The sequence below is a fragment of the Canis aureus genome, chromosome 19, assembly GCF_053574225.1.
Source record: "Canis aureus isolate CA01 chromosome 19, VMU_Caureus_v.1.0, whole genome shotgun sequence".
Classification (NCBI taxonomy): Eukaryota; Metazoa; Chordata; class Mammalia; order Carnivora; family Canidae; genus Canis; species Canis aureus.
In genome coordinates, this window is record NC_135629.1 from 5,647,903 (window position 1) to 5,663,823 (window position 15,921).

Sequence of the window (15,921 nt, forward strand, 5' to 3'; positions counted from 1 at the left end):
GCCACTCGCCTGCCTCACTGGCTTCCCCCTGCAGACAGAATGAAATCCATAGTCCCTAACCAGAGCCTTACCACTGGGCCCTGCAAACCTCCAGCCTGGTCTCCCCACTCTGCTTCTGGGCCTCCTTTCTCTTTCTTGAACCCACCAAGCTCACGCCCACCTCCGAGCATGTGCACTTGCTGTGCCCTCTGCCTAGGACACAGTTCCTCCCGGTCTCCACAGGGTTGACTCCTGCCTTTAAAGGTCTCAGCACAAATTATTCCTTCAGAGAAGTCCTTCCTGACCCCATTCTATCCCCATGGTTGGTTTTTTTCCACTGCACTCTATACCTGCTGAAAAACCTCCTCACGGTTTGCTCCCCTGGTCACTGTCTGTCTTCCCTAGAATATAAGCCCCACGCAGACAGGACCTCATCTGTCATGTTCATGCTGTTTTCCCAGGGGCTAGAATGATGTGTAGCCCAAGCAGACTTTTTGGATGCATGAATTAATTAAAAGCAGGGAAGATGTCCTAAGATCCAAATGGAAGCTGACTATTGCCAGCCTATGATGAGAAACAAACAAGCAAACAAAAAAACAGATACCACAGTCTGGCTGCATTTAAATAATTTTATTTAAAAAATCATTCCAACAGCACCCCATCCCCAGCTCCTACGTCACTGCAACCCCTGACAACAGATTTACACATAGGCCCCAAACAGACCCCAAATGGCCTTTGCAATGCAGCCCCCTTGGCATGTGCTTCCCGAGAGCCCTAAGAAAACCCCATGTAGAAAAATACTTTACAAGGAATATGCTCTAATCTCAGCCAGAGAAAAATACAGCTTTTGGGGGTGGAAGGGGCATGTCACAGGAGCTATACCCAAAATGCATAGGCAGGCAGGATGCTCACCAGGGACGGGCATCGGGAAATGTCAAGTCTGGGATCTATGATCCCCATTGAGAAGCCAGAAGAAATATTGCATATGAGAAGGCCAGCCACGGCCAGGGGCCACCTGCCGGGCCTGGTTGCATACATCTGGGGGATGGCAGAGGCCTCAGCCCAAGAAGGTGGGGGGGGGTGGCAAGAGGGGCAAACTGGTCGGGGTCCGAGTCGGGATGCCACTTCCCTCATCTGCAGTCGAACGCAGCTCTCCTGAGCAGACGCCCTGGGAGTGTGGCCTGTCCAGCCCTGTCACTTGACAGAGGTCCAGAGAGGCCGGGCAACTTGCCTAAGTTCACTCAGTTGTGGCTGCCAGTAGCCATGTCTCTGCTATGTCACCCCCTGGCCCCCCAAGCTGAGGGCTCTCTTGGCTTTTGCTCAGTGCCTCTGCGATGGGTGGGCAGTGCCCTTTCACCCCAGGGGTGAGTGTTTACACAGGAATCCAAGGTAGCAGAGGCATTGGGCAGTTGGCCGGCATGAAGGGCTCTCTGGGGAAGGCAGGGAGTGGCAGGGTGTGGGGAGGTCGAGGGAGGAGAAGAGGGAATGCAGGCCTTCAGGGAGAGTGTGGGCAGGGCGCCCAATGGGCATGGTTCTGGCCATGACAGGGAGGCCGGTCCCTACTCAGAGACTCTCCACCTCTTGATTGTCCAGAGAGGGTCAGACCCAGAGGGCGTCACAGAGCAACCAAGCAGCAATCCAGAGCAAAAAGAAGACACCTCTTGACTCCCCATCTCATCCCTTAAGCGGGAGAGCATTTCAGGGGCCTCCATGGGACAGAAGCACGGAGGACACAGGCAGGAGTGGGTGCTCCATTTTCCTGAGACCCCTTTAAGAGCAAAGCAAATCCCCAGACCTGACTGAATCCTGCCGGTCCACCTCCATCCCTGGGGCCACAGCCAGACCACCAGGTGAAGGCCTGTGCTCTTCCCCAAATCAAAAGGGTTCCTGGTCTGCAGGGTTCATTGTCTGAGGACAATGACTTTAAGGGATGCTGGTGCTTCCAGATTTCAAGTGGGAATAAACTTCCTTAAAGGACCCCTCTGGACACTCACCTCTGGGTGTGAGGGGGATGGCCTGTCTCTGGCCTGTGTGCCTGCCTCTGTCTCTGTGCCTCCCTCTCCTGGTCTCTCCTTCCTCACTGGTTTGGATACTGAAGAGGAGCTGTATCATCTTACATATCCTATCTCTATGGTTTTCCCATCTCCACAGAAATGGCAGGTGAATGAAAACTCTGGGGTCTTCTCCCCCAAACGACTCCCTCCCATCATGAGGGGCTGGGCCCAAGAGGGGTGTGTCCATATGGATTTGCACCTGTGCCTCCTACAAAAGAAGCGGGAGGGGCTGAGAGCCCAGAGCCTGGCACTGAGCTTGCCCCAAGGGTCCAGAACTATGGCCTCAAATCCCAGAGGCTTCAGGCCAGAGATGCCGAAATGCAAGAATCACCCACTTCCAGATTCGACAGGCCGATGTTTCCTGGGTTCAGCCACCCCAGCTCAAGAGTCCCTTAAGAATGAGGATGCCAGCAAGCCCCAAAAACCAGAATTCTGGAGACGGAAAGGGGCTAGACTCCCACCCTGAGGGGCATCCCTCTTGGTGAGAGGCTGTCCAGAACCAGTGCCCCACCCCCACTGCCGCACCCTAAAGGCTCCCACTGGGGGGAAACTAACTACCTGAGCCTGTGTGGATACATTGCCCCGATGCCTCACACCTCAGTCCGTGACTGCACTGCACTGGGGGTATCCAGTTCCCACTCTCTCACCTCCTGTGACAGGGAGCCCACTCCCCCCGGCCACTCCATAGCTCTCCTGGGAGAAAGCACTGCCTACACTGAGCCGTGCTCCCTGGCCCCAGACCCCTCTTCTCCCAGCTGAGCGGCCTGTCTCAGCTCCTACTGAGTAGGGCTCCTCTGGACATCCTGGAGACCCGATATGAAGAAAGACCTAGATGTCACTCCAACTGGGGCAGGGACCTCACTGCCTGGTACTCCAGGCACCACTGAACCAGAGAATAGAGACAGGTTCCGGCCCATGACTCGGAGCCTCCCAGACAGACAGACGGATGAGTGAGTGGCCACGTCTCCAGCCCAGTTACAGGCCTGGAGGCCAGGATCTACTCCCGTGGCTCCTTGGGTGTCCAGACCACACGCTGACTTCAGAGCATCCGGGGGCTGCTGGGGCCTGGTGCTCGTGGGGCTCGGCTGCTCTGTGCCAGCGGGTTGCGGCTGATGACCAGGGCCAGGACATCACCGGCCTCCGCCAGGAGCGGCACGGCCAGGCAGCAGTCGAAGTCCCGCGTGCGAACGTGGTTGACCTGCACGGGACACAGCCAAGGGGACAGACGGCATCAGCTGAGCCCCGGGCTGAAGCAGGCAGGAATCGTGAGATCTCCTCAAGTGGGGGCCCCGCCCCAGCCCAGACACCCGGTAAATCTAGAACATTCACAGAGAGGAAGTCCTCCTCTGTGTAGTTCTCCTTCAGCCCTTCTGCTTGGGGTTTATCAAAGAGAAACCCCTAAGGGGATGCCAGTACATCCTTCCCACTCCCCCAACACCTACGTCCCTCTCCCTTTTTTTAACATAAAAGAGCAGACCACACACTCGGCTTCCTGCCTAGAATTCCACGACATTGCTTTGCTTCTGTTTTATTTTTATTTGACATTGACCTTCTATATGTCAAGCGAGGGGTGCTGGATTCTCATTCCTAAGTGACATGAAAGGCTTCCTTTCAAAATAAGGTTGAAAAAACTCCACCACCCGTTTAAAGGAAACACGGTCCGTAAAGGTAGTGCGAGTACAGCAGAAACCACACCAAAGAAACAAAAGTAGCTGCGGCGTGGGGAAGGCGGTGCAGGGCAGCCGCGCCGGGACTCTCCCAGAACTTTCCATCCATGCACCTGCATTTCCCAGGCTCCCTTGCACTTAGCAAGGTCATGTGACTGATTCTGGCCAATAGGCTGTGATGGGGGATGACACCTGTCACTTCTAGGTGAAGGCAGAAAAACCCACATGTGATTTTCCCGGCCGGGTTCCTGTGTCACGTGGTCTAAGGCATTGGCATGAGGGTAGAGCCCCATTAGCCTGGGAGAGGAAGCCTATGCCAGCCTACAGTGGGCAAATACGGTCGGTGTGTGTGAAGCCAGTGAGATTCGGGGTTGCTACAGCAACACGACCGGGCCTAACCTGACTATAGGGCTGCTGTTACCATTCCCTTCCACAGGAAGCTGGGGCTCAGAGGCAGGAGGTGACTTGCCTAAGGCCACTCAGCCAGTGTAGAAGTGAGGCTCTTTCAGGGCGCCTGGGTGGCTCAGCGGTTGAGCATCTACCTTCAGCCCAGGGCATGATCCGGGGTCCTGAGATGGAGTCCCGTATCGGGCTCCCGGCATGGAGCCTGCTTCTCCCTCTGCCTGTGTCTCTGCCTCTCTCTGTGTGTCTCTCATGAATAAATAAATAAAATCTTAAAAAAAAGTGGGGCTCTTTCCCCACGAGGCAAAGGAAAGCCACACCATCCACAGTGCCCCCAGCTCAGCATTACCTGAAGGACCCTGTCGAATGGCCGGAGGCCCCCACGTTGGGCTGGCCCATCGGGGCGCACAGTGTGGACATAGACACCCTTCTCCAGGAGGCCGTCAGAGACACTAAAACCAAAGTCATTCCGCAAGGGGTCCTTGTGCAGGGTCACCTGGGAGCAGAAGGAGGAGGAGGTCCCTGGAGCTCTGACCTTTGCCCCAGCTCCCCACAGTGACCCAAATTCCTCAGCGTGGGACCCACGCCCAGCGTGCTGCCTAGCTGTGCTCCCCACCACTTCACTGCCTTTGCCGCGTGGCACCCCCTCGCCATCTCCACTGCAGCACACCCTCCAGTTCACGGCACTAGTCATACTGGGGAAGCTGGGGAAGGGGCGCCTTCTCAGTTCTTCAATCCTCTCCCTTCCCCCCAGGAGCAAGTCTCCATGGGGTATCCACGGGTCCCCAACACTTGCTCATCGCCCAATTTACCAAGAGACTTGGAACCTTCTGAGGGCTACAGGCTGAGAGGTCTCTTCTCTTCTGTTTGTTTTTCTTTATGGCAACCTACAGATGGCAAGGAAGGCTGGCTTCTCCTTTAAGGATGTGATATATATATACACACACACACATACACATATACGTGTATCCTATCTAAACACATTTATATATTATATATACACATGCACTAATTTAAGTAGGGAAAAAGTGAGTCTACTTAAAAAAAACTGCTATATTCATAGCAGCCCAGTATATCACAGGGGTATGCATGTGTGTGGATCACTCAAATGATGAGAATTTTGGAAAGTCCAACCTAATACAGAATCGTGTTTGGTGGAGGAAAATGAAGCCCAGGGAGCAGAGGCCCATGTAGAGCCCCTAGTGGGTCCTCACGACACCAGGACACGCATCCTGGCTTCCTGTGCCCAGCCCCAGCGCCCACCTTGTGCATCTCCAAGGGTGTTGGCAGCAGCAGCTCCTGTATCTCTTCAGGGGATGCTCCTCGTACCTCCTGGCCTCTCCGCCAGGGCCGCTGGCTGGGCCTGCCCTCGAGGGCCACGTTCTGCACCGTGCCCGTCATGATGGATGCCTGTGGACACACAGCCCTTCACTCAGACGCCTGTCTGCTCCCTATTTGGAGCCGGCATCTGTGGACACCTCCTTTGTGCCAGCCTTCAAGGTCACAACAGTGAACAGCATAGACAGGATCCCTGCCCTCCTGGGGCTCTCCATCTGCTGGTGGGCAGGGATGGGGGGTCCTCGATCACACCAGCAATCAGAATACTAATTGTTGGTGCTGAATGATTAACACTTACTCTGTGCCAAGCTCGGTTCTACATATTATACACGGAGAATTCCTCTTGTTCTCTATGATACTGAGACAGGCAAATGCCATTTTTGGGGTCCATTTTACAGGTGAGGAAATCGAGGCTAAGAGAAATGATGATTTGAACTCAGAGTCTGGTTTCAAAATCAAAGGTCTTAGCCACTCTGCTATCTTGCTAATCATAAAAATAAGATAAAATCACACACAAAACCTAAAAGAGTTTACGACCTCAAGATTCTCACTAAAAGATCTTAAAGGATGAACTCAGAAGGAAAAAATAGAATGCAAGAAGCAACAGTGAGCAAAGAAAATAATTGCCTACCACCCTAATGAGTACTGACGAAAGCCCCACATTAATTAACTTTGAGCAATTTAAACAAGCAGGGAGGGACAGCCAGGTGGCTCAGCGGTCGAGCGGCTGCCTTCAGCCCAGGGCATGATCCTGGAGACCCCAGATCAAGTCCCGCATCGGGTTCCCCGCAGGGTGCCTGGTTCTCCCTCTGCCTGTGTCTCTGCCTCTCTCTGTGTGTCTCTCATGAATAAATAAATAAAACGTTTAAAAAAAAAGAAATAAAGCAGGGAAGTAAGAGGAGTTTAGAGGGAAGTGTAAACATTCTACAGGCCCTGTCCCATTCAGGAGCAGGACCAAAGGCATTGATTAGACTTTGTTAGAAAAACCAAAGCAGGGACACCTGCGTGGCTCAGCGGTTGAGCGTCTGCCTTCAGCCCAGGGTGGGATCCTGGAGACCCCGGATCAAGTTCTGCGTCAGGCTCCCTGCATGGAGCCTGCTTCTCTTTCTACCTGTGTGTCTCTGCCTCTCTCTGTGTCTCATGAATAATCAAAATCTTAAAAAAAAAAAAAAAAAGAAAAAGAAAAAGAAAAAGCAAAGCAAAGATAGTGGAAATTCAAGGCAAAGTCAATTGGGCCTGGTCTTTTCAAAAAGTCAGTGACACAGTCTATCCATAGAATGGAATATTATTCAGCTATAAAAAGCATGAAGTACTGATACATTCTTCAACATTAAGCTAAATGAAAAAAGTCAGACACGAAATTCACCAAGAAGTTATAGCAATCATGAATTTATATGAAACTAACAATATAACCTCAAAGGATGGAAAACAAAAATTGACAATGTCAAAAATTTGCCAAATCACCACTCATGATGGGAATTTTATCATACTGCTAACAAAAAAACCCATAAAGATAAATAAAGCATATAGCATTTCATGAGGATGCAGATTTGAACAAGTTTATGACAATCTTGATCTGCAGAGAAACCTACACCCAACAAAAGGGAATCTGCATTGTTTTGCAGGCATACATGAAATGTGATACTAAAACCGATCAGATCCTAGGCCACAAAGAAAGAAGTCTTAGCAAACTCCAAAGAATTAATAGCAAATTGAACATATTTTCTGGCCATAGTACATATAAATTAAAAGCAAATATGAATTTGTTATAAAATTTAGGTTTAAGGGCAGCCCAGGTGGCTCAGCGGTTTAACACTGCCTTCAGCCCAGCATGTGATCCTGGAGTCCTGGGATCAAGTCCCACATCCGGGCTTCCTGCGTGGAGCCTGCTTCTCCCTCTGCCTCTGTCTCTGCCTCTCTCTCTCTCTTTCTCTGTGTCTCTCATGAATAAATAAATAAAATATTTTTTTAAAATGGGGGTTTAAAAAAGCCTTTCCACTTCTGTGTAATTCAAGGGATTAACTAAAATCATAATAGATATTTTTAAAATATTTGGAATTAACTGATCAACAAAAGTATCCAAATGCAGCCAAAGCAGTGCTGATGGGTAAAATCATTGCTTAAGATTCACTATGGCAGAAAACAAGGAAGACTGAAAACTAAGAAGCTAAGAAACCAGGAAAAGTATCATTATTTAAACACAAATAAAGAGTCTAGGTGGCTTAGCGGTTGAGCGTCTGCCTTTGGCTCAGGGCACGATCCCGGACTCCGGGATCGAGTCCCACATCAGGCTCCCTGCAGGGAGCCTGCTTCTCCCTCTGCCTGTGTCTCTGCCTCTCCCTCTGTGTTTCTCATGAATAAATAAATAAAATCTTTAAATAAATAAATAAGCAAACACAAATAAAGTAGAAGCTAAACACAGAAATGAGTAAGATAGAAAACAATGAAACATAAGAGAGTATTAACAAAGCCAAAAATCAGTTCTTTGAATTGGCAAGACTGATGGAGGAAAAAAATTGGCACTAATCAGTAATATTAGGGGCAGGGATGCCTGGGGGGTCAGCAGTTTAGCGTCAGCCTTCGGCTCAGGGTGTGATCCTGGGGTCCTAGGATCGAGTCCTGCATCAGGCTCCCTGCAAGGAACCTGCATATCCCTCTGCCTCTGTCTCTGCCACTCTCTCTGTGTCTCTTATGAATGAATAAATAGAAAATCTTTAAAAATAATAATAATAGTATTAGGGGCAAAAGCACAGATAAGGTGGAAGTTTAAATTATTGCTCACAGAGTAAGAAGGAGCTTCTGAAATGACCCAGTTGGATCCTTCCCAGCCTGTTCCACTGTGGGCAACACTGACCTCACACAAAGCTGTATTCACTTCTCAGCAACCCTGACCCCTCATGCCCTGTGCTGTCCCTGGGGTTGACACCCACATGCCTCCACAGGGCATGCCCACAACCATGTCCACATACCGCACCTGCACACACAGACACCCAATCTGCCCCTCTGCCTCCAAATGTGCACTCGGACACACATGCTCTGAACATAACCTCAGCATTTGTGTGTACGTGAGCATGCTCCCACGCAGGCACACACACATGCACACATGATGACGCCAGACACGTTCATAGGTGTACACACGTCGATGTGCCATACCACAGTGCTCTCGATCACACTTTTGTATGTGTCCATGCAGTCTGCACATGTGTGAAGACCTTTACATAGAGAGGGCTGAGCGAGTGCATGATACACACGACGCTGGAACAGGATTCCATCCACATGCTCGCCTCCTACGGGCACTCACATCAGTGTGTCCATGCACAGGGGCCCCCAGGAAGGTCTGTGGGGCAGGTGGCCCTACCTCCAGTTCCCTCAGCAGCTCTGACTGACCACATGACTCCAGGTCCTCAAGGGCTTCTCCGAACATGCGCCAGAAGCCCTCCTCACGGGCAGGGCCAGGGGCTGGGCTGTAACGTAGGAACCAGAAAGCGTCAACTCCTGGTGGGCGGGTGGGCGGGCAGGCGGGCTGGGGCCTGACAAGTCTTCGGGGCCCCAGGGCCCAGTGTTGCGCTCGAGGGGCCTTAGGGTGGGCGGGCGGGCAGGCGGGCAGGCAGGCGGGCGTCCTCGGTGGCAGTGCTGGGGCCCCGGGGCAGTGGTTGGTGACACGGAATGGGGGGAAGACGCAGTTAGGGGCGACCAGGACTGTCGGTGGCCAGTTAGAACAGGGGCAGATGAGACGGGGTGGAGAGCGGTGACACAGGACGCCTGGGAAGAGAGACAGACAGACGGACGGACAGACAGACAGAGAGGAGATCCATGGTGTAGCCCCAGAGGACGGCCCCTGGCCCCAACCAGACACATGGCATCGTAGCACAGTGACAGGGACAGAGCTGGAGCCAGCGAGGACACAGATGGATGGAGAGGATGGCGTCTCTGTGCTGGGGGAAGGGTCCAGGCCACCCCACGGCTTCCATCACAGGCTGTATGAGCCCGTCATCAGCTCTAAAATCGAGGCTTGTTAGAATGGTCACAAGTCACCCTTGCACACTTTCTAGTTCCCAAAGCCACTTGCCACCTATAAGGTCCTGGCTGCTTATGAAGTAAGGTTTGCAAAGCACTTTCTTACAAAGGCCCGGGAGCTTCTCTCTCCGAGGGAGACTCGGGGAGGATGATGTACAATAAATAGTTGCCTCCAGCCCTTCCCATTTTAAAGATGAGAAGACTGAGCCCGAAGGGCACTCTCTCCATTCAAATCAAGTCTACAAATATTCCCCGAGTCAGGGCTCTGCAGGGCCTGGGCCTAGGGAGGTGAATGTGGTGTAGTCTCTGTTCTTATGGAGTGGGTGATTCATTCACAAAGTGTGCAGGAGTTCCATGGGGTGCCAGGCACCCGCTTAGGGGTGCTGCACAGAAGGGATGACAGCCAGGTAATTAACCAGTGGGGCACAAGGTAGCCAGTGCCACGAGGAGGCTCGTGGGGACCAGCAGAGGGAGGGAGGAATGCCTGCTGCCCGAGGGAGTCAGGGGAGCCTCCAGAGGCGGGGGAATTTGAGCTGGGTTTTCAAGGCCGGAAAGGCCTTGGTCAGGAGAGAGAGGGAAAGGTGTTGTAGGCAGAAGGAAGCGCCTGAGCCAAAGCACAGACACGGGGGTGGGGTGGCTAGGGCTGAGTGAGGAACAGCGTTTCTCTACAGGGCCTCCCCCAGCAGCGATGCGGTGTCCTTCAGAGCCAACACTGCGAAGCCCACCACGTCCACGGCCAGGGCTGGTGCCTAGGACCCGAGGACCTCTGCAGGAGGCAGGAGGCCATCAAGCAACCTGAGCTAAGTCAGGAGGATCGGGTTCAAGCTCTGAGCTGTTCTTCTGAGAACAGGAGACTACCAGACTCTGGAAAGGCAAACGCCTTCTGCGCCTTTGCCACTGCTGTGCCCTCGGCCTGGCGCAGCCTCATCCCCATCTCCGCCTGGCCGAGTCAGCTCTGCCCGACGCTTCCTCCCCTCTCCTGGGAGGTACTCCCCTCTACCCCCACCACCGTGGCACAGGGACCCTCACCCCGGAGACCATGACTGCCTCCCTCGTGGCATTCCCACCACAGACCTAGTTGGTGGCTCCCAATCCTCCTCTTCCTCCTCCTCAGGGAAGCTCTCGTCCGTGGGGGCCGGGGTATAGCTCATCCTCCGGGGCTCGGTGGGTGGGGGGCTGCTTCTCAGCCGGCTGGGCCGCCACTCCTGGGGGGTCATGCCCCGCGCCGCTGCCTGTGCGGTGTAGGAGCCTGGCAGGTGGAGAGGAGGGTGTCTGGATCCACTCTGTGCCTTTAGCTTGCCTTCCTTCCTGCCCCTTTATCAGCCGTGCTGGATGACTCTGGAAAGGTCTTTGCCCCCTCTGGCCTTGCATGACCACCCACAGTTCCCTGAGGGCCCTGCCACCTAGTCCCTACCTCCAGAACTCCTTGGATCTCTTGACCACCCACAGAAGAGCTAATGCCCAGGGCTCCAGGATCCTGTCCAGTTCCATTGGGCTTAGCCTGGCTGCCTCCAGCCAGGGAAGGAGGTTCCCTATTTTGACCATTGTTCTCTGTCTGCCTTTGGGGATAAGCTAAGAGATACTGATTGAGTACTTGAGATGTAGAAGCGGAGACTTGAGATGTGGAAGGGAAGGCAGATATACAGCCAGTGGGGACCAGGGCTGGGAGCCACCTGAGGACATTAGTTCTCTGAGCTGGGCCTTGGGGAGTCCCCATGGCTCTGCATCACAGAGGCCAGAAGGCCAGCTCCTGGAATTCAATCGGCCCCCAAGCCTCAAGGCCACCCATGGTTTGCAATGTGCATGGGCAGGGAGCATGTGTCCTAAGAGGGCAGCCTGGAGGTGTCCACCTTAAGGCTGGGTCTTGCGGATGCGGTGGGAAGAGGCCTACTGCCTTCCCATCTTCGACTGGATGCAATAAACACACTTTGGGCACCTGCTGTGTGCAGGGCACTGGGCTAGGAATGAGAAAGGCAGAAGTAAGGCCAGCTTGTCCTAAGCTCAAGGGGGAACTCTGCATAGCCAGTGGGGTGCTAAGGATGCTAATCAGAAGATGTGTGAAGGCCTTAGGCCCACGCTCTGAGCAGTGAGGGGCCCTGAGCATGGCTGATGCGGCCCAGGCCGGTCTGCCACCAGCAACTGTCTCTGAAGGTGGGAGGAGGGAGGGGGAGGCAGAGGGAAGAGCCCCTGCAGAGGTCTGGCAGCTGCGGCAGCCAAGAGAGGGCACGTACTTGTCCCAGGGCCCCGGGGTGTTACCTGGGCCCCCAAATCCACCCTCTGTGGCCGAGCTGTCCCAGGACTCCACAGCGCTGTCCACACTGGGCACGGCGGGTGAGAACCGGGCTGGCAGGAGGCCTCCTTTGAGAGCCTCTGGCGGGTCCTCATCTGCATCGCTGGCCTCACTGAGGCTGCCTGACTTGCGGCGTGGGAGGGGGCCTGCAATGAAAAGGGGTGTCACTGCCAGTGGCCTCTGACACAGAGACCCAGACACACTCAGTGAACCTCAGTTTCCCCACTGCAGTCCAGTCTGGGGACTCATAGGCACCGAGCCCCCTGAGCCTGCTGCTGGGCAATCTGCTAGGAGGAGAGGTGGCATGGTAATGGGCAAACCCGTTCCATAGACAGGAAAACAGGCTGAGCTCTCTGAGCTGTGCCTTGGGGAGTCCCTGTAGCTCTGGTGGGTACAACATGCCCAAGGTCACATGGTGAACACCAGTGGAGCCCAGATTAGAAGGAAGACCCTAAAGCGCATTCTCCTTCCACTGCAAGGGGCGGCACCCCTGCCAAGGTTCAGGGCACAGATTCAGGGGAAACTGAGGAATGTAGAAGCTATGGCCCTAAGGCAGAACAAGCAGCCTTGAGAGGTGGGAAGCGATGAAGAGGGTGGTTCAGACCCAGGCTCTGCCCCACACAGGCTGTGGCCTTGGGACCACCACTCCCCTTTCTGAGTCTTGTCTCCTCAGCTGTCCCAGGTAGACTTCCACCTCCAAAGGATTCGCTGAGGAGGCTGTGAGGTTGGGTACATGAAGCCTGACACAGGGGTGCAGAGGGATTTCGCTTCCTAAATGGGCTGATGGCCCCCAGGTGGTGGGGTGAGGCTCACGGTCTAGCTGCTTCTTGATCTTCAGTGTCACGGTCTCGCCAGCCACCTGCAGGAGGTGGATGGCCTCACTCAGAGGCCGGCCCTTGAGGCTCACGCTGTTGATGGCCAGGATGCGATCCCCAACATGGATAGCGCCGGTCCTGGGGAGGGAGCACAGGACAAAGAATGAGAGACATTCAAGGCTTCAGGGTGGGAGGCTCTGTCCTCAGGGAACTCAGGACCCCAAGGCACAAGCCTGACTGACCTCAGTTAAACCCAGCAGTAACAGAAATCTGGGGCGGCATTCATAGAGGCATAAAGTCTAGAATTTGGGGGACATCTGGGTGGCTCAGTCAGTTAAGCATCTGACTCTTTTTTTTTTTTTTAGCATCTGACTCTTGATTTCAGTTCAGGTCATGATCTCAGGGTGTGAGATCGAGTCCTGCATGGGGCTCTGTGCTGGGTGTGGAGTCTGCTTGAAATCCTCTCTCCTTCTCCCTCTGTACTTCCACCCACCCTCTCCCTCTCTAAAAAAAATAATAATTAAAAAAAAATAAAGTCTAGAATTTGGGAGGGATGGAGGGCAATTTGGGAGGGAGAAGATTATTCTGCAAATTCATGTCAAGCATGAATTTTGAGCACGGTTTGAATCCCACACAGTAGCTGCCATGCACTAGCTACATGACCTGGGGCCCCGTATCTTAACCTCCCTGAGTCTCAGGGCCTTTGTGTGTAAACAGGGAGCGATACACTTACTCTAGTTATAATTGAAAGATGGCTAGGTGGACGGGATTCCTGCTTCCCTCCAGCAGAAATCCAGGGCAGCAGAAATCCCTTTCCCTGGCCCTGTTTCCTCACCCAGAGAATGAGCACGGGGTGCCCGGCTGACCTCTAAGGGGGTGTGAGCACTGACAGGGCCACACAGTAGCACTGCTCTGGCCCAGTGGGTCTCTACCTGGACACCATCAGAATCACCTGAAGAGCTTTTTAAAAAATGCGTGCTGCCTGGCCCCCAGCCCTGGCCAGTTAAATGGCATCCCTGGGAACCCGGCTGGCGAAGGTGATCCTGAGGAACAGCGGGGGGGGGGAAGCTGCTGTGGATGGGGGGCGGAGCACCTGACCTGGGCGTGGGAGGGCAAGGCAGTGCTCCCTCATGCCAGGCCTTGCCCACCCAGCTCCCCAGGAGCCCAGCGGAGTAAGTCAGGGGGAGGGCGGGCTGAGGGAGGGAGGTCAGAGCTGTCAACTGTGTAAAATACACATCGGATTCTGAAAACGTGGTATGACTAAAAGAACATAAAACATCTCGTTAATGATTTCTAAATTGGGGGGCCCCTAGGTGGTTAAGTGGCTAAACATCTGCCTTTGGCTGAGAGCGTGATCCGGGGTCCTGGGATGGAGTCCTGTGTCGGGCTCCCTGCGTGGAGCCTGCTTCTCCTCTGCCTGTGTCTCTGCCTCTCTCTCTCTCTCTCTCTGCGTCTCTCATGAATAAATAAATAAATCTTTAAAAAATAATAATTTCCAATTGACTATGTGTTGAAACAAATATGTACTTAAGATTCCTTTTACTTGTTTCTTTTTACTTTGCTAATATGACTACCAGAAAGCTTATAATGAAACGCGTGGCTCGCCTTACATCACAGTCGTACAACACTGAGCTGGATCAGCCCGGTGAGGGGGGCAGGAGGGCTGCATGTTGCGTCCCCAGCACCCAGAATGGACCGGCACACAGTGGGTACCCAGTCAAGGTGAGTGTCCATGAACACCCTTGAGATGGGAATGGCCACTGCCGCGGGCCAGCAGGGGGCGCTCCAGGAACAGGGAGCCTTCCCTGATCCTCCACCCGCTCCATCCGATGGCCGCAGCACTACCATGTGGCCCCTCCTCCTTTGTGTCCTCCTGCAGGGGCCGTGCCTGTCACCCTCAGGCCTGGCCAGGCTGCTCCTCTACAGCCAGCAACTCTCGGTGTCTGGAGAAAGCTGCATCTCACCCAGACTGCGATCACCGACCTGTGACCCCCACGGGGCCCTGTTCCACCTCCGGGCCCCAGATTCACCTGCTCCCACACTAGTCTGGACAGACTGTTACACTCTCTTTCTCACAGTTTCCCCAGAGGAGAGGACAGCAAGGGGGACCCCTCATCCTTCCAGAAAAACCCCAGGCTGTGTCAGGATTGGAGTCACACAGCAGATGCTCCAAAAGGGCTCACAGCGCTGACTTTCCAGAAATGGAGAGTCTCCAGACTGGGCCAGTGGGGGAATCGGTCTGCCTCTGGGGAATCGAGGCTCAGAGAGGGAAGGGACAGGCCCGATGTCACCCAGCACATCAACAGTGGAACTGAGACCAGAATCCACTTCAGCTGTTCCCAAAGCCCAACCCCTGCCCCATGATGGTCCTCGGCCCGCCCTGTGTGCCTCCACAGAACCCCAGCTCACCTCTCAGCCAGACCGCGCTTGGTGAGGCCTGAGATGACAATGGGGTCAAAGGGCTCCTCTGTGCCAGAGATGGTGATGCCCAGGGGACCCCCGTAACGCTTCAGTTCCACTGTGTAGCTGATGGCACCTGTGGTCTCCTGCTCATCTGCAAAGGTGGCACCCATCGGGGCGGGGGTACAGTGTGGCAGGACCCAGGAGCCGGATGCCCCCAGCCCTGGGTGCCCTCACACTCATCCATTCACTCATTTGTTAATCCACCCATCCACTTGTGCCATGGCTTCAGATGGCACAGCCTGGGCACCCTGAGGCCCCCTGTTGCCCCCACAAATGTTTTCTTGCATCCAAACCCCATTTTAAAAAAAAGGAGAAGAAAGAAAAGAATCAATCATTGAAACCCAACATCCTAAAATACAGATTTCACATAGGACACAAAATAACAATAATGAGGATAAGGAGAAACCAGATTTCCAACTTTTCTTTTAAAAAGATGATGATGAAGAAGAAGAATCTGCCCACAAGAGACAGTCTGGTCCTTCCCAGGGCAGGAGATGGCGGCTGCCCCTCTGAATAAGAGATTGGCTCTCCAGGGGTCACAAGCCTCACGCCTTCCTTTTGCACCCCAACCTGTACCATTTTTCTTACCTCTGTCCAGTTCACTCACCTCTGTCACCTGTCTGGTCTCAGAGGTGTCAGACTTGGCAGGCTTTCCTTCTTCACTCACACACCACCCCAGCAGGACGGACCCCCACCCCTCCGCCCTCGCAGCATCACCGCTCCGCCCACTCCTCTGCTAAGCTCTGTGCTGGACACGGGGGATCCAGGCAGCCCCAGGGACAGTGAGCCATCCGTGCTGAGCTCCGTCCTTGCATTTGTTCATTCAAGGAGTCTCCACCAGCTGCCCGCATCTCCCTCCCGGGCCACAGGGAGCCCCAAATTGCAAGCTGGAACCC

At 54.0% G+C, this 15,921-nt stretch overlaps 1 protein-coding gene across 8 annotated transcripts in view; it reads right to left on the reverse strand.

Moving 5' to 3' along the window:
• Positions 1-594: 594 nt before the first annotated feature.
• The window catches only part of GRIP2 (glutamate receptor interacting protein 2), a 95,702-nt gene continuing 80,375 nt past the window's right edge, over positions 595-15,921 (reverse strand). For 5 of the 8 annotated variants that reach the window (XM_077857701.1, XM_077857696.1, XM_077857697.1 and 2 more), the window contains 9 exons: positions 14,972-15,116; positions 12,561-12,700; positions 11,714-11,893; positions 10,532-10,706; positions 8,799-8,904; positions 5,366-5,512; positions 4,915-4,989; positions 4,452-4,598; positions 595-3,231 (listed from right to left, as the gene is read on the reverse strand). In XM_077857701.1, coding sequence (XP_077713827.1) covers positions 3,073-3,231; positions 4,452-4,598; positions 4,915-4,989; positions 5,366-5,512; positions 8,799-8,904; positions 10,532-10,706; positions 11,714-11,893; positions 12,561-12,700; positions 14,972-15,116 — 1,274 coding nt within the window. In that variant the 3' untranslated portion in view covers positions 595-3,072. Of the gene's footprint in view, positions 3,232-4,451; positions 4,599-4,914; positions 4,990-5,365; positions 5,513-8,798; positions 8,905-9,007; positions 9,203-10,531; positions 10,707-11,713; positions 11,894-12,560; positions 12,701-14,971; positions 15,117-15,921 lie in introns of those variants that run through there. The other 3 variants (XM_077857702.1, XM_077857700.1, XM_077857703.1) reach the window with 2 other exon arrangements.